We start from the raw sequence: 27,619 nt of genomic DNA on the forward strand, positions 1-27,619 counted from the left end.
CAAATTCTGACTTCTTTCCTTACTATTGATTTGAACTAAAGAAAAATTAAGTCATAATATGATCTGTTATCTCTTTCTTATAGTCAAGCTGTCTTAATGACAAACCCATATACTTGTAAAGAATGGAGAAATGTGGAGGACTTCCAGGGGGGAAATAAAATTGAAGTCAACAAAAACCAATTTGCCCTAATTGAAGGAAAAAACAAAGTGAGTCTGAAGTTCTTTAATTTGAAAATTTGTCTGTCTCTTTCTCTTTTATGGAAGGATGGAAGGATGGCATAGAAGCAGCGTTTAATAATGTGTGAAGGATATTGGAGATTGATAATCAAATAAATTGGATGATAAAATACTTGCATATTAAGTCATTTTGAAAACACCGTTGACTTTTAGAAGTACCATTGACTTAACAGCTTAGAGAAAGATAAAACTCATATGCTATTAAATCTATACATCTGTTTAAAGTGTTATATTAAAACACATGGTTTCCAAAACCTATTTGTGCAATGCGTGATCTACACCAGCACAATTATACCTGTATGAATTTGGGAGTGGTCAGTGCAGTAGTAGGCAGGTTGTAGCAGTTGGGGGTGGCTAAATATTAGTCTGAATGCATGTGCATAAAACAGCCTCCATTATTTATGGCCTGGGATTTGTTTTTTTCACAGACTGTTAGTACTCTTGTTATCCAAGCAGCAAATGTGTCAGCTTTGTACAAATGTGAAGCAGTCAACAAAGCTGGGAGAGGCGAGAGGGTTATCTCCTTTCACGTAACCAGTAAGTACTGCTCTCCAAGGGGTGGGCTGGTCTTCTTGCCAAGTGGGCACTAAGCTGTCTGTTGCTCTCTAGTTCTTGTCATTCCTGTGAATGGCTTGGTGTTTAGGAAGAGGACTGAGATTGATATCTGATGCTTTTGTTCATAAATTGAAGTTCCTGGGCTCATGTGAAGTCACTGGAGACTTCACATGAGACTTCACACATGCTTTTTAATTACAAGTCATGTGTTATATATATGGCTTCATCATCAGTGTCTAGCACAATGATTGGCTTATTGGGGTTTAGTCAGTATTGGTGGGGTTGCTGCTGACCAGTTAGCAAGATTTGGTTTTCTGGTTACAGTTATAATGACAGGAACAGTGCCCTCCCAATACTGCTGATTGTGTCTTTTCATCTTAGTTTTATGGTTAATCTTTAGCTAATTGGAGATTTAATAAATATCTGAAGAATTAATTTACATTTCTAAATAAAATATTTTGGTAAAATAATACATTTTGGGACCTGAATCATCCATTTTAATTGTCTCCCTGTATTACATCGTCTGGGACTGTGGAGCTTCCCTTCTCTTGGTGCTTTATAGCAGTCTGAAGGCAACAAGATGATGACATTGTGCTGCCCAAGTTGAGTCACTATCTTCTAACCATGACTTTTACATTTCAGGGGGTCCTGAAATCACTGTGCAACCTGGCGGCCAGCCAACTGAGCAGGAGAGTGTGTCTTTGTGCTGCAGTGCAGACAGAACTACATTTGAGAACCTCACATGGTACAGACTTGGCCCACAGGCTGTGCCCACACCTGTTTGCAAGAACTTGGATGCTCTTTGGAAAATGAATGCTACCATGTTCTCTAATAGCACAAATGACATTCTGATCATGGAGCTCCAGAACGCATCTTTGCAGGATCAAGGAGACTATGTCTGCTTTGCTCAGGACAGGAAGACCAAGAAAAGACATTGTGTGGTCACACAGCTCACAGTCCTAGGTAGGGAGGGAACTCTGGATCATTTAGAGGCCATTGGAATGCCTTAAATGTAGTGCTTTCAGATGCTGAGTGAAGATTACTATCCTGAGCTTGTGAAGTTGACTGGTACATACTTGTCTTATTCACTGAAAGTCCTTGAGGCAGAAGGAAGCTAATAATGGTGAAGTGATATATTAAAAAGAGAAAATAGCATGGTTCTTTCCAACCCGGATAGTGGAATAACTTACTAGTACCTGCAAGGGATTAGCCTGAACCACGGAAATTTCTGCCCTGTTCTTGGGCGTTTATTTATTTAAATAGACACATATTTATTGACTATCTAGTGTGAGCTAGGAGGGTATCAGAAGTGCACAGTGATGAATGGGTAAAACAAGATAAGAACATAAACAACCAATGGACAGTCAGAGTATAGTAAGGTCTCTGTGTCCATGTGGACAGAAAATGTTTTCTGTTTTCCTCTGTGCTGTGCTCTAGTCATAGAACATGTGCTAGGTGCTCAGTGAGATATCTTCTGCATGAAGAGTATGACAGTGGGGTTGTCTAGGACCTATGAGAGCCCATGGGATGGGTACTACACGTAATGCCTATACCTCTGTGTCATCTCATGTGTTCCATCATAGTTCAAGGTCCATGAGATGATAATTTTAGTAAGCAGATAGCTTTGTAAACTCCTCATAAAGCCAATCTTTACACCTCATCTAAACTTGTGCTTCTCTGTCTCTGAGGAGATCAGACAAATTTAGAAAGTTTCTCTTTGTGCCATTACCCTCCATTTTCTCCTTCCTTTGTGTCCCTTCCAAACTTCTAGAGAAGCATGTGTTCTGCTTTTTATTGTTAGGAAGGGGAACTGCCAAGGTAAACTATACCAAATTTTTGAGGATAATATCTTCAGAGGCCCTGGCATATTTTAAGAGTTATCTTCAGATGAACATTAGGATAGATTTTGTTAGTATAAGACTTAGGTATGAAAAGAAGAGATTTTGGGGGGCGGGGGTGAAGTTATCCCAGGTCTCTTCAAATCACACCATATATATGATCATGTTTTCTGTTCACCTTGGTGACTGATCTTGTTTCAATTCAATGGAAGAACTCAGAGATGTGAGGGAAGCTCCTATCCTTGTTTGCTTCCCTGAGGTCTCCAGAGTTGTTTCCCCAAAATTATTCTTAGAAATAGACTAGAGTCCAGGACCATTTGTTTAAACTTCAGTGTAGTTGACTATTCAGGTAATCTCATTTTGCTAAGTAATTCTTTCAGGAAGATTCCTTTTGATATTCAATTGGTTTGGACAAGATATTTCTATAGCACTTTGATGAGTTACAGGAAAAGCATAAATCTGAAGTTTTGCTGTACAGACAAACAAATACCCAAGGGCTTCATTTTCTTTAAATCTTTGACTTTCCTTAGAGTATTGTTGTTTCTTTTATGTGGGTTTTAGTGGAAATAGCTTTGGACTAGTCTTTTAAGCTCACACGATTCTATTAGTTCACCTGGTTACAGAGTTATAGGGACTTGGGCATGTTGTTTAACCCCCTGAAATGCAGCTATTTAATTGATAAAATAAGGCAAGCACTCCTGCCCTGTCCATTATAGAACTGATAGTGAGTGACAGAAATAGTACAAATGAGTTTTATAAAAAGTACCAAAAAAACTAAGGCGTTCCTTGCTGAATTACACTGATGTTTTGGACTTGCCAAGAGAAACATGGCAAAATTCTAGGGTGCTTCTGGCTAGAATGTTAATGGGAGGGAAACTATATCTGGTTAGAAGAAAAAGCCATAAAGATGGAAACCTTTATATTGTGATATAATTATCAGTTTTAATCACTAATATGAATGTTCAAAGATATGCAGTAATCTGTCTAAACTGTCCTAACTTATTAGTTTCATTTCATTTACTCAGTAGCTAGTGGTACTATTATTGATCCTGGGTGTTTTCAGCTTAGTAAATCAACAGTGTACTTACTGTTTACTAAGTTTAAATGGTTTAGTAGTTTACCGATACTCAAAGAATTTCAAAAGTTATATCTAAATGTTCTATTTTCTTTTTGTATGCATAGAACGCGTGGCACCCATGATGACAGGAAACCTGGAGAACCTGACGACAAGTATTGGTGAAACCATCGAAGTTTCCTGTACAGCGTCTGGGAATCCACTTCCACGGATATCATGGTTTAAAGATAATGAGACCCTTGTGGAAGACTCAGGTGAATAGAACATGCCTATCTCTCTTTGGTTGCAGAATTTTCCTGGAGATGTTGTCTAAAATCTATATTATTTCTTGATTTGCCTTAGGTAGAAAAAAAATAGCAGTCTTATTGTTCATGGTCTGGCTAATTTCATAGACTCAGAATCAGAGTATTCAGAGACTTGTTGAATTCTCATGGCAGCCAGGGGTGATGAGTCAGCAACAGATCTTATATAACCCTTTAGAGTTGAGCAATAGCCCAAATAAAGTGTAACATTTATATTTTAATATTTTTTTTTCCTGAAAAGCTCTTCCAGAACATATCCCAAATAAAAATTTTCTTCCTTTCTCAGGCATCATACTGAAAGATGGGAACCGGAACCTAACTATCCCTAGGGTGAGGAAGGAGGATGAAGGTCTCTACGCCTGCCAGGCATGCAGTGTTCTTGGGTGTGCAAAAGTGGAAGCATTTTTCATAGTAGAAGGTCAGTGGGACTTCAAAGACACATCAGATGGTTTTTAAATTTAGCATATATCTTATATATAGTCATGTATTTTGGGTGAGAAGATTATAGGTGATTTTTAATATTCTTTTACTTTGTAAATTTTCTACTATAAGTATATATTATTTTAACCAGAAAGCATAATTATTGTTATTTTAATTCTGATTGCATTACATTTCTGTCCCCACAGTTTTCATTGTGGAAAAATTTGTAGCCAGGCAGGCAGAATATCTTCCTTTCTCTGATTCTTTCATTTGAATGGCGTAATTAACTTGATATGGAATATTATCTCTATATTTACTTGGAAAAACATTAGAATTACTGCCTAGTTCTGAAAATCAGTATTATCCAGATAGTCACAAAGGTTCATAGTTTTTATTGGACTAAAGATAAAGTTCATTTGTGAAAATAGACCATTGCTTCTCTGAAATGGAAAATTTGGGTTTTTAATCTAAATATAAAAGGAAACTTGTATGCTATATAGGAATGATGTGAAATTTGGCATTTTCTCAGATGGGCAAGATTTTTGACAAAATATTTTATCTTCAGAAGTGTATTCTTATGTCTTTTTAAAAATAACCCATTAAGGAGACAATGAAAGCGTATTACATGGGTGAGGGAATGGTATGCAAGGGGAAGAAAGAAGGATGGTGACAGATGGAGGAACTGACAGATTTGTATGAACTCATCCTAACTTGTCTCTCAGAGCCTAGATTGTAGTTCCTTTAATCTGTCACATCTCTGTTGCCAAGTATTGCATCTTAATACCTTGACTTGTTTCCAAATCTGTAGGCTTATTACCATTTCACAAACTCCATTTGCAGATAAAGATTTCAAGTGCTTGAAATAAAGATTTCAAATGATGTGGTGGTTCGGCCACTGCCCAAGTGCTTCATGTTTTAGAGAAAATCCTAAGGCAGACTTTCAGTGCTGTTCCGTGCTCTGCCTCACCTCCGTTAGCCATCTGTGGCTGGTTCTGATACCTAACTAGGTAACACTGGCACAGGGATTATATTTACTTCTCACTCGAAGAGAATACTATGAAAGGAAGTGGTAAATTGTAATTTTCCTGTTACGTTCCCAAATGTTATTATGGGACTATTAATACACAAACTTATATAGACAATTGAATCTTTGAACTTTTTACTTTGGATACATGGACTTTTAAATTTCTATGTGTAAGTAGAGAATTACTTCAGTAAGACCACCAGAGAAATAAAATCTACTTCCAAGCATCCTCAGTGCTTGTCTCTTAACTGTTAACTCTTATTTTTGCTAACTAATTGATTACTTGTCTTTCTGTCTTTTTGAGGCTGCCATGGCTTATAGCCAGGTTTGGATCACACTACCCTCATCCAGTGGGGACCCTAAGTGATAATTGCTTCCTTATCACCCATTTGCTAATCACTCTTACTGGAAAGCCTCCTCTGAGCTTAATTTCTCCACTCAGAACTGTCCTCTGGAGTCCTGAGCTTCTGCAGCTTTCCTTGTTGACCTCTAGCCTTTTCTTTTCTCTTTCCTTTCATGAGTGGCTTTAAACTCATATTGCCAGGCCATGCAGGATGCACTCATTTTGGCTCTCTCTTTTCCTCACTCAGGCTCCTGACACACAAGGACAAGGTGGTATAATGGTTAACTGGTATTGGATAGACTTTGTTTAACTCTTGACCATTCCACCAATTTGCTGTGTGTCCTTGATGCAGTAGCTTAACTTTTATAAACATGTTTCTCCATCTGAAAACTGAAGGTTGTTGAGACGATTAAGTGGGAGGACATATTGAAAGCGATGATCACCTAGTAGGTGTGTGGTCATCAGTAGCTCCCTGGCCAAAGGACAACATTTATTTTTCTACTTAGTTTCTTAAAAAATCCTTTCTGAAACTTTGTACAGTTCAAAACATAGACCATCAGTGTGAAAACAGATTTTTTTTCTCTAAATGGAAACACTTCTCTATAGAACATGATCTGTTTTCTTTCCATCAAAGGCAGTTCTTCTTCCAAACACTTTCTATGCTTGTCTTTGAAGACATTAATATTTTTATACTTAATTATTTTAGAATTTTATTGTTGGATGTTTTCACGAGCAACATTTTACAAACTTTAAATTATCCATTAAGAATAGTAAAAGACTCTATCCAAGTTAGAAGTTTGTGACTAATATCGTTTAGGATTTTTCCATGTTGGTAAGCTTGAGATCTTGCTTTAGAATTGCACTTTGTCATCTTATATCAAAGGCGTTTCCAACTGCTGATGCCCATTCAATTGTGTATTTCCAGGTGCCCAGGAGAAGACGAACTTGGAAGTTATTATTCTAGTAGGCACTGCAGTGATTGCCATGTTCTTCTGGCTGCTTCTTGTCATCATTCTACGGACTGTTAAGCGGGTAACAAAATAATTTCTCTTCCATCCTATGCACATTGGTTTTCATGATTGATGAAAGCTGACTGGGGCTCTTTGAGTTGTTTCTTCTCATTGTTATTGGCTCAATGGGCACAATTTATTTCAATACAATAACATTCTTGCCCACTTTCTTTTGGCTGAAACACTGGGCTTTAATTAATAGAAGCCACTAGGAGAGAAAGCGTTTAGACTGTCTAGTGTAATTAAGATTTAAGAACTTAATTCTGAGCTTATTTAGAAGTTGAGAGGACACTAGAAACAGGATTATAATAGAACTACTCTCACACTCCATGAGTTTATTTGAAAAAGAGGCATCAGGAATGGGGCTGCCATCAAAACAATAAGAAGCACACAAAACACCAGCCAAACAGAGTGCATGTGACTTAAAGGAGTATTGCTTTCTAGGCCAATGGAGGGGAACTGAAGACAGGCTACTTGTCCATTGTCATGGACCCAGATGAACTCCCCTTGGATGAACACTGTGAACGCCTGCCTTATGATGCCAGCAAATGGGAATTCCCCAGAGATCGGCTGAAACTAGGTGTGTTTTCAAGTAATATTAATTTGGTATTGGGTTTACCAGGCCATCTCATCTTCTTTTAAGATGATGACCAATCTAGTCTATTCAGTGTTGTATTCTGGTTCAGCAATATTCATTCCATCTCTTGAATCAGAGTAATCACCCTTTGGTCACTTAGATGTAAGGTTCCTTATAATCATCCAAAGTAGGACATTTGGAAAGTGAAAGGGGAGGTATTAAAAATTAAGCTAGGACAAGAAGGTAAACTATACTGTTCATACTAAACTGGGATGTATGGTCACCCTACCTAGTTGGAATCTCTGCAAATCACTTTGGTGGCATCATAGTCCAAGTCTGTTTTGTTGCTGCTGTCATTGCTCACTGTAGGTAAGCCTCTTGGCCGTGGTGCCTTTGGCCAAGTGATCGAAGCAGATGCCTTTGGAATCGACAAGACAGCAACTTGCAAGACAGTGGCTGTCAAAATGTTGAAAGGTAAAGCAAAATTATATGGTGATGTATGCCTCTATCTGTTTCATCTAGTCTTTAAAACTGATGAAAGACTTGTATCAGTGGCTTTGCTGTTAGGAGGGCCCACTAACCAAGCATGTAGTTAGCGTATATACTTTAGCGCAAATTGGAAAATAGTCCCTCTATTATAGCCTCATGGCCGAGTGCACAGCCAGGCAGGCAAAGTCGGGGATGGGTTTAAGCCCACCTTGCCTGGGAGTCCTTATGCAAGGCACAGCTTGCACAACTGTACTTTGTGGCCCGGCTATAGGAAAAAATATTTTGGTTATATAAAATTTTAAAAAATATATTATCGTATAATAGTAAGATGATTATAGACCATCAGAAAACATGAAAAGAAATTTGACATAATGAATCAAAAACAGTAGAATACAAAAACAGCATGTTCCCTAGGATTGAAATATGTAAAGATTTTATATATGAAAGAAAAAATGCAAAATAAAAAGAATTGTGCTGGGAATAAGGGGCTATGGGTGATAGTTAAAAAATTAAAAGCTCTATAACCAACTGCTAATCCTAATAATAGTGTAATTCTGGTCTTGTCATTTTAATTTGGGGGAGCTGATGACCATAAAGCTCTGCTCCAATTGTAAAGTGCTTTCATTGATGAAGACAATGCCAGTTACCTTTTGCCAACAGGTCTTGTGCATTTGAAAGCCATCTCTGTCTCTGGTTTTTTGTCTGTTCTCCCTAGTGGCCAAGGGGATATGTAATTTTGAGGTAGCTCATCAGGACCTGAGGTGTGGACTGTGTGAATTAGAGGGAAGTGTACCGGTCCGTGCCAGATCAAACACACAGTCGTAGTCTCATCAGTCTCTCTCTTGTGCCAGCTGGCCCTTGTTAAGTTTCCTTTTCAGCACTGATTGGCGGGAACTTAAGCATAGCCCCTAACACGTGAGGATGTTTAATACAAGGTGCTGCTTCCTTATGAGGAAGCACTGAAATAATCAGGCCCTAAGAAACATAGTAAACCTGATATATGAAAATCCCCTTTATTTTTGTAAAAGAAGAAATATCTGGGCATGATTTCATTTGAGGATATAGTCTTCACTTTGCAAAATATTTCACAATGGATTCTTTTAAATATCAAACATTCTGAGTGCACTTAAAGTAGGAGTTTGATTTAGAATTAGGAAATATAATTTATATTTGACTTTTAGGAGAATACACCTACTCTGAAATTGGGCTACAGTTACATTATCCCTGGAGGGCAAGTAGCACAGATCAATCGATCTATCTAAGGTAATGCCCACGTTTATGATTTCCCTCTTTTTCATGTATTTATAGAAGGAGCAACACACAGTGAACATCGAGCCCTCATGTCTGAACTCAAGATCCTCATTCACATTGGCCACCATCTCAATGTGGTCAACCTTCTAGGTGCCTGTACCAAGCCAGGAGGTAAGTATCTGTGGGTGGTTCTGAGTGCCTGATTCGGGCATTTGCTTCTCAGCTGGTATTTGAGGGAAACCGCTTATCTCCCAAGGCTTTGATTTCCTTAACTTAGGATACTTTGCCAGATTCCAAGAAATCAATACATTTCATGGAGGTTAAATGGCATTAAAAATTATTCTAGAACTTCCTGTGAATCAAAAAATGTCACATTACTATAATACAGTTTGCTTCTTGTGTAATAGGTGTTCAGATGAGAAAAGTAAACTTCCCAAAAACTTGAAAGCAAAGGACCCTAACAGTAGTTCTCCCGGCAATGGCATCCTCTTAGGTGATTGTGTTGAAAAGCAAGTGGATTGGTTTTCTTTTTAAATTTTGTCAATCTTATGGAATTGCCTTTTGGAAAAAGAAAAGTTACAATATCAGGGGATTGTGACCAGCTGATTTCTATAATCCTGTCTCCAATGAAAGGTTGTGGCCTCTTCTGTGATAGTCTCTGGTTTAAAAATATATTAACTTTAGTGAGAAACATGAGTGATAACACTTTTTTGTTTTGTTTTGTTTTGTTTTGTTTTGTTTTGTTTTTTTGGCATGTTGTGCTGTCTCCAGGGCCACTCATGGTGATTGTGGAATTCTGCAAGTTTGGAAACCTATCAACTTACTTGAGGAGCAAGAGAAATGAATTTGTCCCCTGCAAGGTATGTCATTTCCTAACTCAGCTCTAATCTCATTGTGAAATGGAGGAAACCTCACAGTGGTACAGGTTAATTTTTTTTTGTTGTTAAAGTTCAGTGAAGAACTCGTAAAGAATCTTCTCATGTTACCTCTTGGCTGTCATAACTTCCTCTTTTAACTTCTGGGGGACATATGCTTTTCATGCTTTATTTTTGTAACTTTAATCTACTGACCCATTATAAATGGTGCCTAAGGAGGAGAGAGAAAGATAGGGTGATTAAAGGAAGGACAGAGAGAAGGAAAGCCTTGGATTATTCCCTCTCTCCCCTAATCCCATTTGGCCCTATGGAGTATAAGCCACTCTGTAAAGAGCACCATACTGTGGAAAGTGTGTCTGAGTGAAACTTGAAATAAGGCACTATCTTCTTAAGCTAAAGAAGGAGCTAGGCTTTATAGAATAAAATTTATTATGTAGAACACTTGTCCAAAATTTCAGCTCAGAGACTGCCTAATCCTGATGCTGATGTCCTTTTAGTCTGATTTTTAATAGTTACACTTACTTTTAAAGTTTACTAAATTTTAGAGATCCCTTTTGTATTCAAGGAATTTGTTTATTCATATGTTTCTTCGTAGACCAAAGGGGCACGATTCCGTCCAGGGAAAGAATACGTTGGAGAAATTACCATGGATCCTAAACGCCGCTTGGACAGTATCACCAGTAGCCAGAGCTCAGCCAGCTCTGGATTTGTTGAGGAGAAATCTCTCAGTGATGTGGAGGAGGAAGAAGGTACCTGCCATTGCTTCCCATACACTTCATGTGTGCCCCTGTAGGAACAGACAAGGTGACAGAGTGTTAAGATGAATTTTGCTGTGGGAAATGTCCGATACTACCTAATATTTGAAAGACCTGAATTTCTAGACTACCTTCATTCAATTTCCCCCAAAGTGAAGTGTGGGCAGTCCAAACAAGCAGCAGGCTAGGCTGTAAAGCAAAGTATGGCTAGCCTGAGAAATCTCAGTGCCCCAGAGTTGCTGCGTAGTAGGCAACTATCAAACAAATGCCCTTAAAATATTGGTCAGCATATATTATCAGGAGAGGCCCAGCACTATGCTCCAGAAAGGAAAAGTAGGCTCTCTTGTGGCTAATTGGCCTCCCCATTGCCCTAAGCATTGCTTACCTCACCAGCACAACAGAAGTATTTTAGTTAATCATAACCAGCCTTCTCCAAAGCAGTGTAGGGAACATCTGTTGTTTCTACCAGACCCCAGTGGCTTATCAAGTCTTCTTTCCAACCATACTTCATCAAAGGAGTCTTATTAAATATATTTTTCTTCATCCAGTTATGCTTCCAGTGATATTTTAGGACTCCTTCTGATTGGAGCTGTGTTCTCAGCCTAACTTTCAGAACTTCTTTCAGCTCCAAGATATACTATCTATTTCCCTTAGAAGGAGCAGAGAGAGCTCCATTGATGTAGAGATGGAGCTTCCTGACGTCTAGATCCTCTTGAGGCATGAGCTTAGAAGACTCTAACCATGAAATGGTGGAAGAAACTCTCTTCTATTTCTTTTGACATAAGGCCATAGATAGTACTGCAATCTTCCTTCTTTCCCTTAGAAGCCAAGCAACCAGTGTGAGGCTGGAATGTAGTCTAGAAGAGTGTGGGGTGGTTGTGTAGATCTCTCATAACTGGACCCACACTGAGTGGAGCCATCTGCTCCATCCTTCTATCTCACAATATGGTGGCCAGGGATGGACGCCCAAGGAATTGAGGTAGTAAGTTGGAGTAGAAAGAATGTTGACCTAGAATTTTGCCTACATTTCTTTATTTGGAAAATAAAGGGGTTTTGCTCATTATTCATTGAGGGCCCTCTAGCCCTAAGCATAAGAAATCATTGAGAAAACAATTCGAGCCTTTTTAAGGTTATTACAACTGAGTTTTCATTTACTTTGGTATTTGTCTCCAGGAAAGAAGCCATCTCTTATCTGACTAAAATTAAGAGATCATGTTGAAAAACCCATTAATGCCTTGGTATTTGTTTGTATCAGTTACATGAAAGTAAATACCATTGATTTACTAAATTCATCTTTCTCTTCCTGTCACCTCTCATTCATATCCTTGAAGGAAAAAAGCATTCTCACAGGCCAGATTTAATGTGTTTACAGTATTTTCTCAGTTTAAAAGTGATAGAAGTAAATATATTTCTGGTATTTTTAGTTATCTGTTATAGATAATATTTTGACCTTTGGCCTTTGTCCCAGGTCAAAGCCTGGAGAGAACAAATACAATAACCCTGAATATTGTTGTTTTATTTTTAGAGTTCTTGATATGAAACTATTGTTTATCCCTTTGGGTACATGAAAAAACAGCAGTTTTAAACAGCAAATTTGAAAAAGTCCTCTTCCACCTTATTATCTATGCGTATTTTACCTCCATTCTACCTTCTGGATTTGCTGGTTCAATTTGGTTGAAATGGAAAAACCAATATTTTGGCTAACTGGAGTGATGAAGGCTAATAATACTGGAATTCAGCCAATTTACAGAAGATATAGGCATTTTCTTTCTGCTTCTATTTCATGAAATTTTAACTCCCAAGTTATAAAATGAAGATTACTCTAACAAACTTGCAGACAAATAGTTTCTAGTGGAAATACTGATTCTGTCCTCCTGTACCTTCTGACAGTTTCTGAAGATCTGTATAAGAACTTTCTGACCTTGGAGCATCTCATCTGCTATAGCTTCCAAGTGGCCAAGGGCATGGAGTTTTTGGCATCACGGAAGGTAAGACAGCCCAAAGAGAAGCCACGAATCTCTTCAAATCTCAGATTTGGAAATAAGATGTCCAGTGCCAGGTACTGGTGTTTGTTGGGGACTATAATTCATTCACTACTTCCAGGATTATTAAAAGAGCTCTGTAAGGGAGATTCTGATTATGTTAATTAAGGGGGTGTAAGAATTAGGATTTCATGAAATTAATTCATGTGATAAATACTTATTGAGCATCTACTAAGAGCAGGCTGTCTTCTAAGCCGTAACGATACTGTGTGAATGAACAAGCAAAACTCTTGAGCTTCATGGAGTTCACATCTTGGTGGATGGAGCAAACAGTAAATAATATCAACAAGTAAAATACATAGGAGGTGAGATGGAAGTAAGTGCTATGGGGAGAATGAGCAGGGAAGGATTACAGAATATATTGGAATGGTATGTTTGTCACGTGCATATGCTCCTGTGTTTGTGTATGTTGATTTTCAATTTTAAAAAATGTGGACAAGGAAGGCCTTATAAGAATGTAACATTTGAGCAATGACCTGGAAGAGGTGAGGGACTGAGCCTTGTGAGAGAGTCTATTTTTAGTTTATTTTACATTTATCACAATCTATCAAAAAGTATTTGTTAGTAGTATAATTAGAAGCCAGGAAGGACAGGCTTCAGATGAGAGCGATTAAAAGAGCTAAAATTAGAAAAATAGGCCAAACAAAGGCTGAGGTGGGGGACATGACAAGTTACAAATATTCCAAAGATTGTAAACACTACTGAGGGAGTGAAGTTGGTTGAAGTCACCTTTCTGGAAAGGATATAATATATGGTTTGACATTAAACAAGAAAAATTCAAATTAAGTTTAAAGAAAAAGTATTCGTTGACAAAATGCATTTGCTGCAGCCTACTGAAGGAAGAAAGACTTAAAGTTTGTTTTGTTTTGTTTTGATTTCTAAAGTAGACTGAAATCCCTAACCCAGTTTATTTTCCTGAAATTAAAACTCATCGGTTTCAGAGTTTGAGGATCTTGGATGTTCCTGCTGGGAGCTCTTGTCCTCTCTTCCACAGGCAAAGGAGAGAAGTAGAGTCTTACAGGATTTTTCCAAAAAGAAAGGCCTTTGGTTCTTCTCTAAGATTCTGATTTTTTCAAGTTTTTTTTTTTTTTTTTTTTTTTAAGGCCAGGGCCTGCCATTTAGTCTGGGTTCACTTCAGTGACTGGGAATGGAATGGGGATGGGGGGAGATCCTTCAAATTCCCTTTAATCTATCAGCTGATTTCTTGAACACCACCTGGTTGTTGGGCTGAACAAGGAAGCTCTTAGGTTGGGAAGGAGGTAGGAAAGGCTGTTTTTTGGAATCTCCTGTCTTGCTCAGCCATGCTAGACAATGTGCTTTTGAATATACCTCATTGAAGGAAAGAGCTACACAGATGCAAGGTGCAGGGCAGTCAGTAATGCTCAGCTCACACGATCCCTTCTACACTGATGTAAGAATTCTCATCTAAACCTTTCATTCATTTATTTCTCAATGTTCCTGAGACTCTTATTCTCTCACAAATCTACCAAGTGGAGCTAAAGCTGCTTAGTAATAGGAGGTTAGATGAAGTTGGGAAATATAGAGAAGGGAGAAACTGGAGAGCAGAAAAAAATAGAAAGAAAGCCAAGGAGAATTGGTTTCCCTTTTAAGTGTGCCAGAGAATCACCTTGACTAGTGAGAAGCTGAAATTGCTTTGCAAACAGGATGAGCCCCACTGCGAACTGTTTATCAGGGCCAGTCCAGCTACATATGGCATGGGGAAACCAACAAAGGGCACCAAACCAGTGAGAGCCCCTTGTTTCTGATTTCCGTGCATTCATTCAAAATAAATCCCATTCTAGGGCCTCCCTTAGAATAACATGTTTTAACCGTATATGGAGCCAGGCAAAAGGGATGTGTGGATGTGACAAGAAACACATTCTTAATTGTATCCAAGAGAAGTCTATTTATGACTCCCTCATCATACTATAACTTAATTTAACTCCAAAGTCTGAGGCTGTTTATGGAATAAGCAGATGTGTGTCTCAATGAAACTCAGACTTTTTTCCTGAAGTGTTGATAAAAGATATTAACCCGGTGCTTGTTAATCAGTTGGTTTTCTGATGTGGGTTTTTTTTTTTTTTTTTTTTTAAGCATGAGGTCACAACAGATGTAGAAAGGATCAGCTGTGCTGAGACCTAATGCATACATGATTCTTTTTGCAGTGTATCCACAGGGACCTGGCGGCACGAAATATCCTCTTGTCGGAGAAGAACGTGGTTAAAATCTGTGACTTTGGCTTGGCCCGGGATATTTATAAAGACCCAGACTATGTCAGAAAAGGAGATGTAAGTTTCAAAGATGAACCCAGTGGTCTATTAAGTTACAGAATTCAAACTCCTCTTAGCACGCTTCAGGACCTGTGTTCAGGAGCGAAGGAAGTGTTTTTCTTCAGATATTTGCTAAGTCAGGTTCTGATTACTTGTCTTCTATCCTCTTTAGGCACGGCTCCCTTTGAAATGGATGGCCCCAGAAACAATTTTTGACAGAGTGTACACAATTCAGAGTGATGTGTGGTCTTTTGGTGTCTTGCTCTGGGAAATATTTTCCTTAGGTAAGCCTCCTCTTGGTCTCTCCACCCAAACTTCAAATAGAATGATAAAAGTCCATGGCCCCAATAAAACTTTTTCTCTCTTGTATTCAACCTTTACTGGGTGAAACTTGTTTGGAAGGTTTGGATTATAAAATCTAAAAAACAGAAAGTAGGAAAAGATATATAGATGATGGGATGTTAAAAAAAATCAGGCTGTCATGGTTTTCTGTAAGAGAAAGTCAAATCGAATAATATCCCATTCCTGTTTTTCTTCTAGGTGCTTCTCCATACCCTGGAGTAAAGATTGATGAGGATTTTTGTAGGCGATTGAAAGAAGGAACTAGAATGAGGGCCCCTGATTATACCACACCAGAAATGTAAGGCTTTAATAATATCCTCATATTCTCTTTCTTTGCTCACAAAATTCTCCCTGCCTAGAGACTTGGTATTATATACACCTTCTTCGTGGCCCAGTTTGTGTCCTACTTCTCCCTTACAGTCCTTCCTTAATAATCTCAAGCACAGCATCATCTCTTTTTCTTGAAATGACATAATTTTATCCATACTAACCAATTACTTTTTATTAGATGTTGATTTATAATTTTCTATTCTGTACACACTTGATGCTTCAAGGGGAGCATCAAGTGTCTTATGTTTCCCTGTTTAGCATCTTGGTTCATGCTAGACTCTTTGTAAGTATTTACTCATTCAAGTGCTTATTTTCAGCATCAGATCAGGAGGAAAGAGGCTGTGAATGACATCAGTGTTTTGCTTTTCTAGGTACCAGACCATGCTTGACTGCTGGCACGGGGAGCCCAATCAGAGACCCACGTTTTCAGAATTGGTAGAACATCTGGGAAATCTGTTACAAGCTAATGCTCAGCAGGTTTGTGCCTTCCATCCAAGAAGCTTTCATAAAGAGCACTTAGGTGTCAGGGGCTCCTCTACTGCCTAGATCTTCTTATGGTAACTATGCTGTCCTCTCAACCACTGAATAAGGAATCATATTTTTTTCAGATCTGAGCAGTAAATGATTTTCTAAAAGCTATAATTATCCTTCTAGACAGACGAGATCTTAATTAATAACCTGGTCGCATACCACCCTTATTCTTATGAATGTATCTTTTTGTTAAGTCTTCGATACTCCTCTAAAATAAAAATAACAACAACAAAGTAGTTGATCCACAGACTATCAATAAGAGGTAGAATTTCAAGGAATTTTTAATACATTCTGCAGGCAAACACGCATCTGAACCCTCTCTACAAAATAGATGGCTTTTTTTTTTTTTTGGTAAAATTCCAAGCCCTCATAACTTTCATAGGAGAAATTTAGACTTGTAGCCTTTACCACTAGAAAGTTATTTAATCTCCACTCAACACTTCTCACTATAGTGAATAAATACCAATTTCCTCCTGCTTTTCTTTTGAACATCTGGGAGGCAATGGGTCAAATCTGTTTTTATCATAATCCTTCCAAACATTTAAAGATATCATGTTGCCCTTTATTATTTTTTTTGATGAAATAATGTTAAGTTGTGCAACCTTTTTTAGAAGACCCATTTTCCTGCACATTTATTGCCTTTCTCTAGACTGTCATCAGTTTTTCCATTGCCTTGAAATGTAGAGGTTAAAATTGGATGACATGTCCTTTAAAGGACCTGGCTTGTGCAGACAGGGCTTTGTGAAGAGATGATTTCTGGGCTCTGTGGAGTTTCACGTGCTCTGTTGCTGCGGCTGTGACCACAGCCTGCTTTGTCTCATTATAGCCACAGTGCTCCTATCTTGTTATTCATGAACTTCTTTATTACACTTTAATGTACACACACCTTTTGAGTGCTCTTTTGTTTTCGACAAGCCATTTTTGATGTTCTCTTAAAGTTTTACATTCAGGCATGGAGGCAACAGACCCCATAACCAAGAAGCCCCCGTGGCCTTTGTTTTTCATGGAAAGGCCCTTGAAGGACTGAAGCCATAACAATAGCACCATGTTTATTGCTTTAGGATGGCAAAGACTACATCGTTCTTCCTATATTGGAGACTTTGAGCATGGAAGAGGATTCTGGACTCTCTCTGCCTACCTCACCTGTTTCCTGTATGGAGGAAGAGGAAGTGTGTGACCCTAAATTCCATTATGACAACACAGCAGGAATCAGGTACTGTGTATGGCCCACATCCCCTGGGAGGGTGAGGGGCTTCAAGGTCATTGTGGGGAGGGAGGATGGAAGAAAGGCATTTTACGAAGCTGCTGCATCCCACTTCCAAATTTAACCATAGCCCCGAGACTAACATAAAGGGCAGTGCTTCTTGAAGAGGGCCTGGGTAGGTGTGCTTCCTCCCATCTGTAGCCCACATTGCTGCCATAGCTCTTCAGAATTCTAAGCCCCGCAGCTGCAAATAGCTGCATTGCCACAGTTTGCTAATCTCCAGAAAAAGAGACCAATTTTACAAAGACATCTGCATTTAAATTATCCCCATGTACTCTTTTATTAATGTGAATTAAATGGCTTAGGAAAGATTTTCATGCATATATGAAAACACACTTATGCCTCTGGGGCTAAGGTACAGTATGCCATGGGATGTGACCTGAATTAGACTGGGCAGCACATCTTCAGAAGCTCCGCCCAAGTCTGATTTTCAGCATATTTGCATAATGGGACTTCTGGGCTTATTTAAAACACATGCACTGCAGTCCTTTCTTGATTTGTAAAGAGGTTCTGAAGGCAGCTTTCTTTTTTCTCTCTCCCAGCACCTGTGCCTAAGGAAAAAGTGGATATGGTTTTCTACAATATAATATTACAATTGCCTTTCACTATGCTTGGAGCTACTTCCCTTTGCTTTGTTTCTTTTCCCACCCCTTCGGGTATTTTCCTCCCATCAGTGGACCCCCCTGATGGCATAGGCCTAGGTTGCTCTCTTGAGGGCTGTAGCTGCCGGGAGGGGCATGGAGCTCCAGCACTTGACCAGGTTGCCAGGTAGCAGGTGAGAAAGCACCCTGGCCAGTTTGTCCCATGAAATCACATAGGGCAGCAAGAATTCTTCTCTGAGAGAGAGAAGAAAGCCGAGTGGTTGGAGGCCAACGAGTGGACTCTATTTCATTTGTGTCAAGAACTTTTGTCATTTTTTGAAGACTTTTTCCTTATATTATCAGATTTGCTCACATGGTAACTCTCAGTGTTATCTCAGTGCTAGGCAAGGTAAAAATTCTTATCTTTTTTGATGTAGATGTTGAACAAGATGCTCAGATTACTTGGGGGAAGACAATATTGTGATTCAAGATCCAGATTTGGAGTCAGATAGAAGTGGGTTAGATTACAAAGTCAGCCTCTTAGCAGCTGTGTGACCTGGGATAGATCTTCACTGTGATCCAAGTGAGGTCACTGGTATTGTTCAAAAATGATTGTTTCAAGAATTACTAATATAATGTATTTCTAAGTGCCTAGCACTTCGGAAGCACTAAAAAAATGATAGCTCTTACATGAGCTGATTAAAATCATATCTCTCGAAAGAATTCAGTTCCTTTGATATCTAACTCAGTGCTATTTTCTCCCATACTGAGGAGGGGCTTTTGGGGAGAAAGAGTCATGAAATGAAAGCCCGTACAGTTCCCTTCCCATGGTTAAAAATCCTAGTTCCAGTTCAGCTGGCCTTCTGGCGTGGTAATTATTCCCACAACATTATTGCCTTCTCTTTTATCAGAAAGCCATTGATCATGAACTATATTCCTTGGGTTTCCTGTGACCAGGTGGAGTGAGGACCCAAGTCAGCAGCATCCTGGCTCACTTGGGTGCTTTGCATATGGTGCTGAGAGTTGATGAAGTCATGTTTGTGTAATGAAAGTGCCAGATATGATGCTGGATCTAAGATAGGGCTGCTAACATTTATCCCCAGAAGCGTGGACAAATGTGACATCACACTCCAGGCACAGGCCTGGCTTCTATTTTCTGTCTGTGATTTTTGAATTGGTCTTTCTAGTCCAGTTTCTCTTTTATCCAGCTATAATTTGAAAAATAAAATGGAAGTTTGAATCTTTTGTCTGCATCCCCTCATAACCACCTCCACCTTTTTCCTTTTTATAAAAATAAGACTCCACAGTCACATTTTAATCATCGGCATTACAAGAAAGGCAGAATGGAAGCGTCTGTACACAGCACATTTTATTTTAATGCTCTCTGTGGTTTTGCTTTCCTGTGGAGAAAGAGATGAGGCTGGGGTACCTCTAAGTGGACTTTTTTTCTCTTCTTTCATATCTCTAGTCAGGTAGAAAAGCCACAGAGTCTTTCTTACCTGCTTCTTTTTTATAATTTTCAATTACATTGCATTATAAATAGAGCTGGACAGAGACATCACTGTGGGATCCAGCTAATGATTTGTTGCCTCTTTTAAAAATATGTGTTCAACATTTATTTAGAGAGAGGCTAGGAGGTTTGTGGGGGAAGGGTGAGGAAGAAGGACCACCGGTGTCTAGACTTAGTTTTGTCTCTCATTTCCCCTGCGAATCAGCTCTGGCGCTAAGTTTGCATGCTTCCTGCAAGAAAATATATTAATTGCACTCATCTTCCTTTGAAGGGAGTTTGGGGACCATCTGCGATTGCTCCATCATTTCTCCTGGGAGTTTCACCTCCCACTCCAAGCAGCTTATCAAAGACTTCTTTTCAATTCTCTCCCAGAGAAAGGTTTTGGTGCATTCCATTTTCTTCATTTTGGTTAATTGTTAGTGATGACTAAATGCAGCATATAGATTGATGCCGAGGACAGCCTGCTGGCTAGATGTTCCTGAATTTGGCTGTGATATTAGATATCCTGAAGTGAAACTGTCCTTTTCCCACCTTTTATATATCTCATGCCCCCTGTACTCCCTTCTCCCCACCCCCTCCACCACGCAGTCAGTGCACATCTGGTAGAGAATAGTACTGTGCACATACTAGGTGCTTAATAAAAACTTGAACAGTCATATTCACTGCTCTCTTTTTTCTTTTCCTTCCTGACACTTTCCCAAAGGAGTCAGGTTAAAATACAAAACAAAACAAAACAAAAATATGCATTGGCTTTAGTGTCTAAGACCAAAGTTTGAATTTTGGTTCTAGCCATTTCCTCCCTAAGCCTTAGCATCTTCACCTGCAAATGGGAAATGAAAAAAAGAAAAAAAGAAAAAAGAAAAACAACAAAAAAACTATTTTGTTGTAATTTTGTGAGGAGCAGATGCAACAATATCCACGAAGATGATTTTTTAACTGTGAAGTGTCATGCAATTTTAGGAGTTATTGGGCTCAGAAGTCAAAGAGCTCTCCTTTTTAAGGCAGCTACAGTATAGCCTGAACTCACCAACTCTAGTTTATTCAACATCCCAGACATCTCTGTAATCTGTCCACTTCTCCAAACCGTGTGAGCCTTACCTTTCTGTAGTCAGGCTGCCCTTCTTTCTCTCAGATAAGTGGAATTGCTCCCTCAATGGTCTCACTGCCTCTGGTCTTACCCTCTTCAACCCAGAGTCATCTTTCTAAAGGGCATATCTGAGCTGGTCAATCTCATGCTTAAAATCCTTTAGTGGTTGGTTATTCATTGCCCTCAAAATAATAATCCAGATATTCCAGTTTTGTGATTTGAGGCAAGTTTCTTAACCTTTCTATGCCTCAATTCCTCATCTGAAGTTGAGATAATAATACCCACCCATAGACAGGTGCTGTTTGTGAAGATGCCATAAGATAATGGTTGAAGAGCATTTCAACCATGGCAAGTGGAATATTCTCAGTAAGGGATTCCTGAATGAGTGAGTGAGTTAATGATTGACAATGCTACCCATAGTTTTTAGTAACTGACACTTTTAGGGACTGGACTTAGGAGAAGTTTGCTTTTCTCACTCCATGTACATCATGTCCTCTTTCTTGTGGAGTTTCCTGAGTGAGGATGTCACTGGTAAACTTCTCCTCTCTATACAGGGAAGAACTAGCCTCCTGGGATAGGGAAGGGAGACACAGTTTCCATTCTTCTCCTTTGGCCCAAGCGAGTCCTCATTCCACTCAGTCACAGAAAACACAGGGAATAGGTAGCATGTCCAGAAGGCTGCCTATGGTGGAAAGTACACTGGGATAAGAGTAAAAAGTGAATTTGCTGTCTCTCCCCTATGAAAAAGAGTTCCCTTCTCTCCAGTTAAGCTGTAGGTAATTTTAACCAGATCACTCAGACTCACCCAAAGCCACAGGACAGGAAAGGAGCATGCCCTGGGAACAGGCAATGTGTCATTTGCTAAGTCCTATTCTTTGGACTCCTAAAGGAAACTGATACCCTTTGGAATTCAAAGGAGGAAAACAAGCTTTAGTTGATAGAGCATCATTCTTTCTAAGAACACTTACCCCCTCCCCCACCCACCATTTACCATGTCATTCATTCTTCTGAGTGAGGGAAGGAAAACTAGTGCCAGTACAGTTTGAAGATGGAGCATCAGAGGCACAGAAATACAACTGTCCCAAGTTTGCGTGCTTAGTGGTAGACTGAAATAGACAAAATACCTTGTGACTCTTGAACCACTGCCTTATTCTAAGACCAGCAAATTGTGAGCTGAAAATAGGGAAAAGAGAGGCTCAGCAACTCTCCTAAACCCCCACCCCATGTTCACGCTAAGCCTTTATTACATGTAGACAGAGCATGTTGTCTTCAGATCCTGCAGGGTTCAGTATCCTCTGATGAGATTCAGTGAGATCTACAGGTGTTTCCTCTGTCCATCTTTCATTGAATGGTTGCTCTGTGAGCATTATGTAAAAAAACTTTCCATCTGCTTTTCTGGAGATGGCTAGAAAGATGTGAAATAATAATATGTTGAGAACTCCATGGAGGAATTGCATGCAATCAGGAAGCCAAGCAGAAGGCAGTTGATCACTTAGTTTGCTGTTGTTGTCTTTAGTCCAGCCATGGACCTCAGAAGCACAATTCAAAGGAACAGGGGATCATCTAGGCCCCTCGGTTATATTATACTTTTAAATGGACTTTCACAGGAAATTAAGCCTTCAATGTGTGCTAGCAGAGAAAGATTTTTGTTTTGTTATTCTTTTTCCAAAGGATGTTTTGAAGGTCGCTATTAAACTTGTGGTTGAAAGATAATGAACTTAGGTATCACTTGTGGTATCTGCAGCCAAATATACCACCACTAAAGTATAAATATTTATTCTTTTTCAGTCAGTATCTGCAGAACAGTAAGCTAAAGAGCCGGCCTGTGAGTGTAAAAACATTTGAAGATATCCCGATGGAAGAACCAGAAATAAAAGTAATACCAGATGTAAGTACATCTTTTAAAAATAGTCTTAGAAATAATACAAAGAACGAAACATTAGTTAGATAAATATTAGCCTAAGCATTAGAGTCTTGGAGCCTCATTATAAGGCTTTCCTTGAGGGTCTGTGTCATGGGATCATTTTGGAAATGGAATTTATTGGGCCCCCTTGATTTTTCCATAAGTAAAGCCCTTGGTTCCAGGCTCAAGATAATCTAGCTTCATTCCCAATTCTACTCAACTGTCAATAGTGTCATTATGAAAATAAGGATGAAAATGGCCTCCCAGCTTCTTCTCTATAAATTCCTTTCTTCCTGGCCTAGGTGTACTTCTAGGAAGTGATTTCTTCCTTTTGCAGCTTGCAATTCCTTGCTATGACACCTTTACCTCTCCCTCTGTAGAACAGTAGAATGCATTGTCTGATAGATGAGCTAGGAAATCAGTTTAATTGAGTAGCTGGTCAGTGTACACACTTATCAACTGTGCCATCTCATTGTCTCTCAAGGACAACCAGACGGACAGTGGTATGGTTCTTGCATCAGAAGAGCTGAAAACCTTGGAAGACAGAACTAAATTAGCTCCATCTTTTAGGTAAGGCTCAGCCAAACAGAAAAGACAAGTTGAAAGAGGAATTTTTGAAAGGAACTTAGGACTTTTAGTGTAGGTGTAGCTTATTTCCTTTTTGTGTCTTTGTTGGTTGGACAAATTTACGTCAACCTAATAAAGAACTGAGATAGATCAAGCAATTACATTAAGTGGCAAGTCTAAAAAGGAGTCTGAAATAAATTAGAGGAATTGGTCAGTTTTTATGAGAATTATGAATACAAGGAAATTTCCGAGCATATTTATTATGGTCAGTGGTTTATACGGTGCTAGCTAAATAACAAAGAGGTCATTGGATGTGATCTCTAAAACGAGATAATTAAAATCTTCATGGACTCTGAAGAATTTTCAAACGTGTGCATAAATGGTGGATCTTTCCTTAAGAAATATGATGTATAAAAAAGCCAATATATATTTGTTTAAGGTAACTTAAATTTTATTGGCTGTGTTAAGTACTTAATTGTGGGAAAAACACTAAATTTGGTTTTGAATATAATTTCCCCCATGTGGTTCTATAGGCATTTGTAGTTGTTTTGAATAGATGTATCTGCTTTTAACCTAAAAAATAAATGAAAACCTGTATTTATAAGAATAATAGGATACAGAGTAGCTATTTATTTGCTAGTGGGTTCACTCTAGGTAAGAACAGGGATTTTTGATCTCATAATCTGTTGTATAAAATGGAAACATCCATGAGTTATTGAGTGATGCCCATGTTGAAAAAAAAAAAAAACCATTAAAATGTGCCATTGTGGGATTTTATTATTTGCCTTAGGCCCAAGGTAAGAAATTGTGAGAGCCAGTCCTATGTTTCATTCATTGATTTAAAATATACTTATTCAGCATCACTGTGTGCCAGGTGCTATGCCATTGCTTAAGACACTCAACTTGTCTTATTGAGGTTGGATTGAAAGAAAAATTGCATTTCTAGTTACTTGAAATACCTTTTAAACCACATATGAGAACAGAGTTAATAAAATCTCCTTTTGCAGTGTTTAATATTAATAATTTGGTAAAACACTTATTAAGGGGGAAAAAACCCACATTTCAGAATGTCTTGAGAAGTTATAAGTCCTGAAGTTTTAACTTTGACATGATTATCATCTATCATGGTTCCAAATCATCGAAAACATTCTCTACTTGCTACTAAATGATTCGGGTCCTCAGTCCTTTCAAAGAATGTGGTTTTGATGAGTAAAAAGCAGTTTCTGACGTGTCTGGCTCAATTGCACAGACATGCTTCAACTTATTAAAGTTTAATGTTGCACCGTACACGTGCCTTGTAATCCCCCTAATCGACAGTGTGGGGAAAGCACAAGTGGAGTTTCAGAATATCCCAGTTTCCTTTCAAATCACAAAGAGTCCCTTTGGCTTCGATCGCTGTACACAAACCTATCAGTCTGCAAGTTGTCATTGTCAGGGGCCGTTATACAACTCAGGAGAGCTGCCTTTCATCTTATCCCAGGCTTGAAAGACTTAGACCTGAGGAAGAGAACTCAATTGAAACGACTCATTCATGCTAGTACCTGTGAATGGGCATTGTTTGAGTGAACCTGATATGTCGATTAATGAGTGGGAGAGACAGGGGCTGGTGTCTCCAGGGAAATTACAGCCCATATTTCTCTGGGGTTGGGGTAAGAAGCAAAAGAACTGCCTTCTCTCCACCAACTCAATTGGTTGCCATTTCTTCTACAGTGGACTGATGCCCAGCAAAAGTAAGGAATCTGTGGCATCTGAAGGTTCAAACCAGACCAGTGGCTACCAGTCCGGGTATCACTCCGATGACACGGAAACTACTGTGTACTCCAGTGAGGAGGCAGAACTTTTAAAGCTGATGGAGATTGAACCACAAGCTGGCAGTGCAGCCCAGATTCTCCAGCCTGACTCTGGGACCAAATTGAGCTCTCCTCCTGTTTAAAAGGAGGTACACACATCCCCCACTCCTGGAAATTACATGAGAGGTGCTGCTCAGATTTTCAAGTGTTGTTCTTTCTCACACCAGGAAGTAGCCACATTTGATTTTCATTAAAAAAAAAAAAAAAAGACTTCGGACTACAGGGAGCCAGTCCCCTAGACATTTCCTGACAAGATGCTTGTGACTCAAGAATGTGTTTGTGTCTTCTCCCAGTATTGACCTTATTCTCTTTTTCATTCATGTAAAAAAAAAGTGTATGATGCCCCCTACTGTGGGTTTCCCACAGTTTATAACAAAAGAAATTCAAGAAATGGCTTTGTCCTCTAAGAAGTAGCAATACCTGGGGAGCTGACACCTCTGTAGAAGTAGAAGATAAACCAGGCAATGCAAAGTGCTTTAGATGTGGAAGATGAGAAAGACCTTTAGGGCTGACTCCATCTAAGAAGCTTTGTTTAGGATGTGGGTCCTGAGCCAAGTCGTACATGTGGGGTTTGCATTGATAGAAAGGAAGACGTTGGCTTTCTTTGAGAGTGTACTGGAGCCTGCAAATGCATTGTGTTGGCTCTGGTGGAGGTGGGTATGGGGTCTGTGAGGAAATATAAAGGCTTCAGACGAGGTTACTGGTTTTAGAAGTTTGCGTGCTCTTCCCAGTTGGGCTAAATGAGAGTTCCTTGTGCTGTTTCCGACTCCTAATGAGATTTCCTTCCGGACTCTTACGTGTCTCCTGGCCAAGCCCCAGGAAGGAAATGATGCAGCTCTGGCTCCTGGTTTCCCAGGCAGATCCTTTATTCAGATACCACAAAGAAAGGACATTCGGACAGAGGCTCCCTGTCGTGTTGAAGAGTTCTGACTATATAAACCAGCTTCTGGTTTCTTCTGGATGAATACTCACATATCTGTCCTGATGTGATATGTCTGAGCCTGAATGCAGTAGGTTCAGTATCAAGCTGTGGCGTCAAAGGATTTTACTCTTTTGTTCCTCCTATCCTCCCCATGCCTTCCCACTCCCTTTAACTCCCAACTAGGCAGTATTTTAGTAATTTGGCCTCTATAATCTAGTTAAATCTGATTTGACTTGTTCACTCTTTGAATAATTATTAGTCAGACTTCAAAATCATTTTATAGCCAAAGTTATAACAACATCTATTATATTATGTAGACTTTTAACATGTAAAGCTATTTCTACTGGTTTCTGCCCTTGTTCTTTCTTTTTTAAAAAACAAAATGTATTTTTCGTTTGGTACCATAGTGTGAGATGCTGGGAACCATGACTATAAACATGCTATGGCACATATATTTATAGTCTGTTTATGTAGAAACAAATGTAATATATTAAAACCTTATATTATATATAATGAACTTCGTACTATTCACATTTTGTATCAGTATTATGTAGCATAACAAAGGTTATAATGCTTTCAGCAATTGATGCCATTTTATTAAAAAAAAAATGAAAAATGTGAAGAAATCCCTTTGCAAAGTTGCATTGCTGTACTTATAATTTCTCTCACTTCTAAAATGGAGGAAGGGGAATCAGACATAATTTTCATGTGGTTGTTTTTCATTTTTACTTGTTCCTTTATTCTTCTTACAAAGGATATTTTCATAAACGCTTATATACTTTTTAAACCAATAAATGTATTCTTAGTAAAAACACAATAGTATAATATTATCATAACTATTTTGAGGGTAAGTATTTCTGGCTTGGGGTATAATTGCTTCTTTTCCTCCTCTTCTTCATGACACAAATTATGTACTCTCATTATATTCCAAGCACTTCGAGATTCTTAAAATATGGACTTAGAGATACACAATAAATACTCTAATAGTATCTGTGGCCCTTCAGTAACCCCCATGCCTGTTAGAATAGCCAACCATGAAAATCAGAGGGTGAGAGATTCTGTGACAGGTGGCCAGACTCAGGCAGTTCTCGGAAGCATGGAGCATATTGATAGTTTTCTATAATGTTTTACTCTATATTTACAGTGTCAGAGCATCAGCTCCAACAATGCCATTTTCAGTGATCACTTTTGCTCAAATTCATTGAGTGAAATTATCTGACAAATCATTGGCATCAATGAGTGGCCCTACTCTTTGTAGTGTTTTTTTATACGACGTTTTGAAATGTTTATATAGTCAAATATGCCTAACTTTTAAAAATGGCTTCTAGGCTTTTTAATCTCATCAAGGAAGGTCTTCCCAATTCTAAAATAATCCAAAATTTTAAATTTTCTTCTTTTTAATTTTATTACATTTAAATCCATTTGAGATTTATTTTTGTATATGGAGTGAGGTAGGGGTCTAGCTTTGTTTTCTTCAAGCAGTTAGTTGTCAGTCATGGCTTCACCATTCATTAAACATACCTCCTTTTTTGGTGGTTGGCAAAATATACGTTGTATCATTTTTTAAGTTTTATTATCTCACTGAGACATTTTGTATAACCTTATAGTGGAGAAAAGAGTGGCGATGGGTGTGTGCAGTTCCTGCTGACAATATTTACAGGTTGGGCCA

At 38.7% G+C, this 27,619-nt stretch overlaps 1 protein-coding gene across 1 annotated transcript in view; it reads left to right on the plus strand.

The window, feature by feature from the left end:
• KDR (kinase insert domain receptor) overlaps positions 1 to 26,767 on the plus strand; it is a 42,767-nt gene extending 16,000 nt beyond the window's left edge. Inside the window, exons 11-30 of the mRNA XM_016165140.2 lie at positions 84 to 207; positions 666 to 774; positions 1,435 to 1,755; positions 3,813 to 3,959; positions 4,294 to 4,425; positions 6,720 to 6,826; positions 7,249 to 7,384; positions 7,751 to 7,855; positions 9,179 to 9,292; positions 9,893 to 9,981; positions 10,592 to 10,745; positions 12,642 to 12,739; positions 14,959 to 15,081; positions 15,236 to 15,347; positions 15,604 to 15,703; positions 16,107 to 16,212; positions 17,328 to 17,479; positions 22,497 to 22,596; positions 23,096 to 23,181; positions 24,889 to 26,767. Of these exons, the coding sequence (XP_016020626.2) occupies positions 84 to 207; positions 666 to 774; positions 1,435 to 1,755; positions 3,813 to 3,959; positions 4,294 to 4,425; positions 6,720 to 6,826; positions 7,249 to 7,384; positions 7,751 to 7,855; positions 9,179 to 9,292; positions 9,893 to 9,981; positions 10,592 to 10,745; positions 12,642 to 12,739; positions 14,959 to 15,081; positions 15,236 to 15,347; positions 15,604 to 15,703; positions 16,107 to 16,212; positions 17,328 to 17,479; positions 22,497 to 22,596; positions 23,096 to 23,181; positions 24,889 to 25,111 (2,638 nt within the window). The 3' untranslated portion in view covers positions 25,112 to 26,767. The remainder of the gene's footprint in view (positions 1 to 83; positions 208 to 665; positions 775 to 1,434; positions 1,756 to 3,812; positions 3,960 to 4,293; positions 4,426 to 6,719; positions 6,827 to 7,248; positions 7,385 to 7,750; positions 7,856 to 9,178; positions 9,293 to 9,892; positions 9,982 to 10,591; positions 10,746 to 12,641; positions 12,740 to 14,958; positions 15,082 to 15,235; positions 15,348 to 15,603; positions 15,704 to 16,106; positions 16,213 to 17,327; positions 17,480 to 22,496; positions 22,597 to 23,095; positions 23,182 to 24,888) is intronic.
• The last annotated feature ends 852 nt before the right edge of the window (positions 26,768 to 27,619 follow it).

The sequence above is a fragment of the Rousettus aegyptiacus genome, unplaced genomic scaffold (genome assembly GCF_014176215.1).
Source record: "Rousettus aegyptiacus isolate mRouAeg1 unplaced genomic scaffold, mRouAeg1.p scaffold_m13_p_10, whole genome shotgun sequence".
In the NCBI taxonomy this organism is placed as follows: Eukaryota; Metazoa; Chordata; class Mammalia; order Chiroptera; family Pteropodidae; genus Rousettus; species Rousettus aegyptiacus.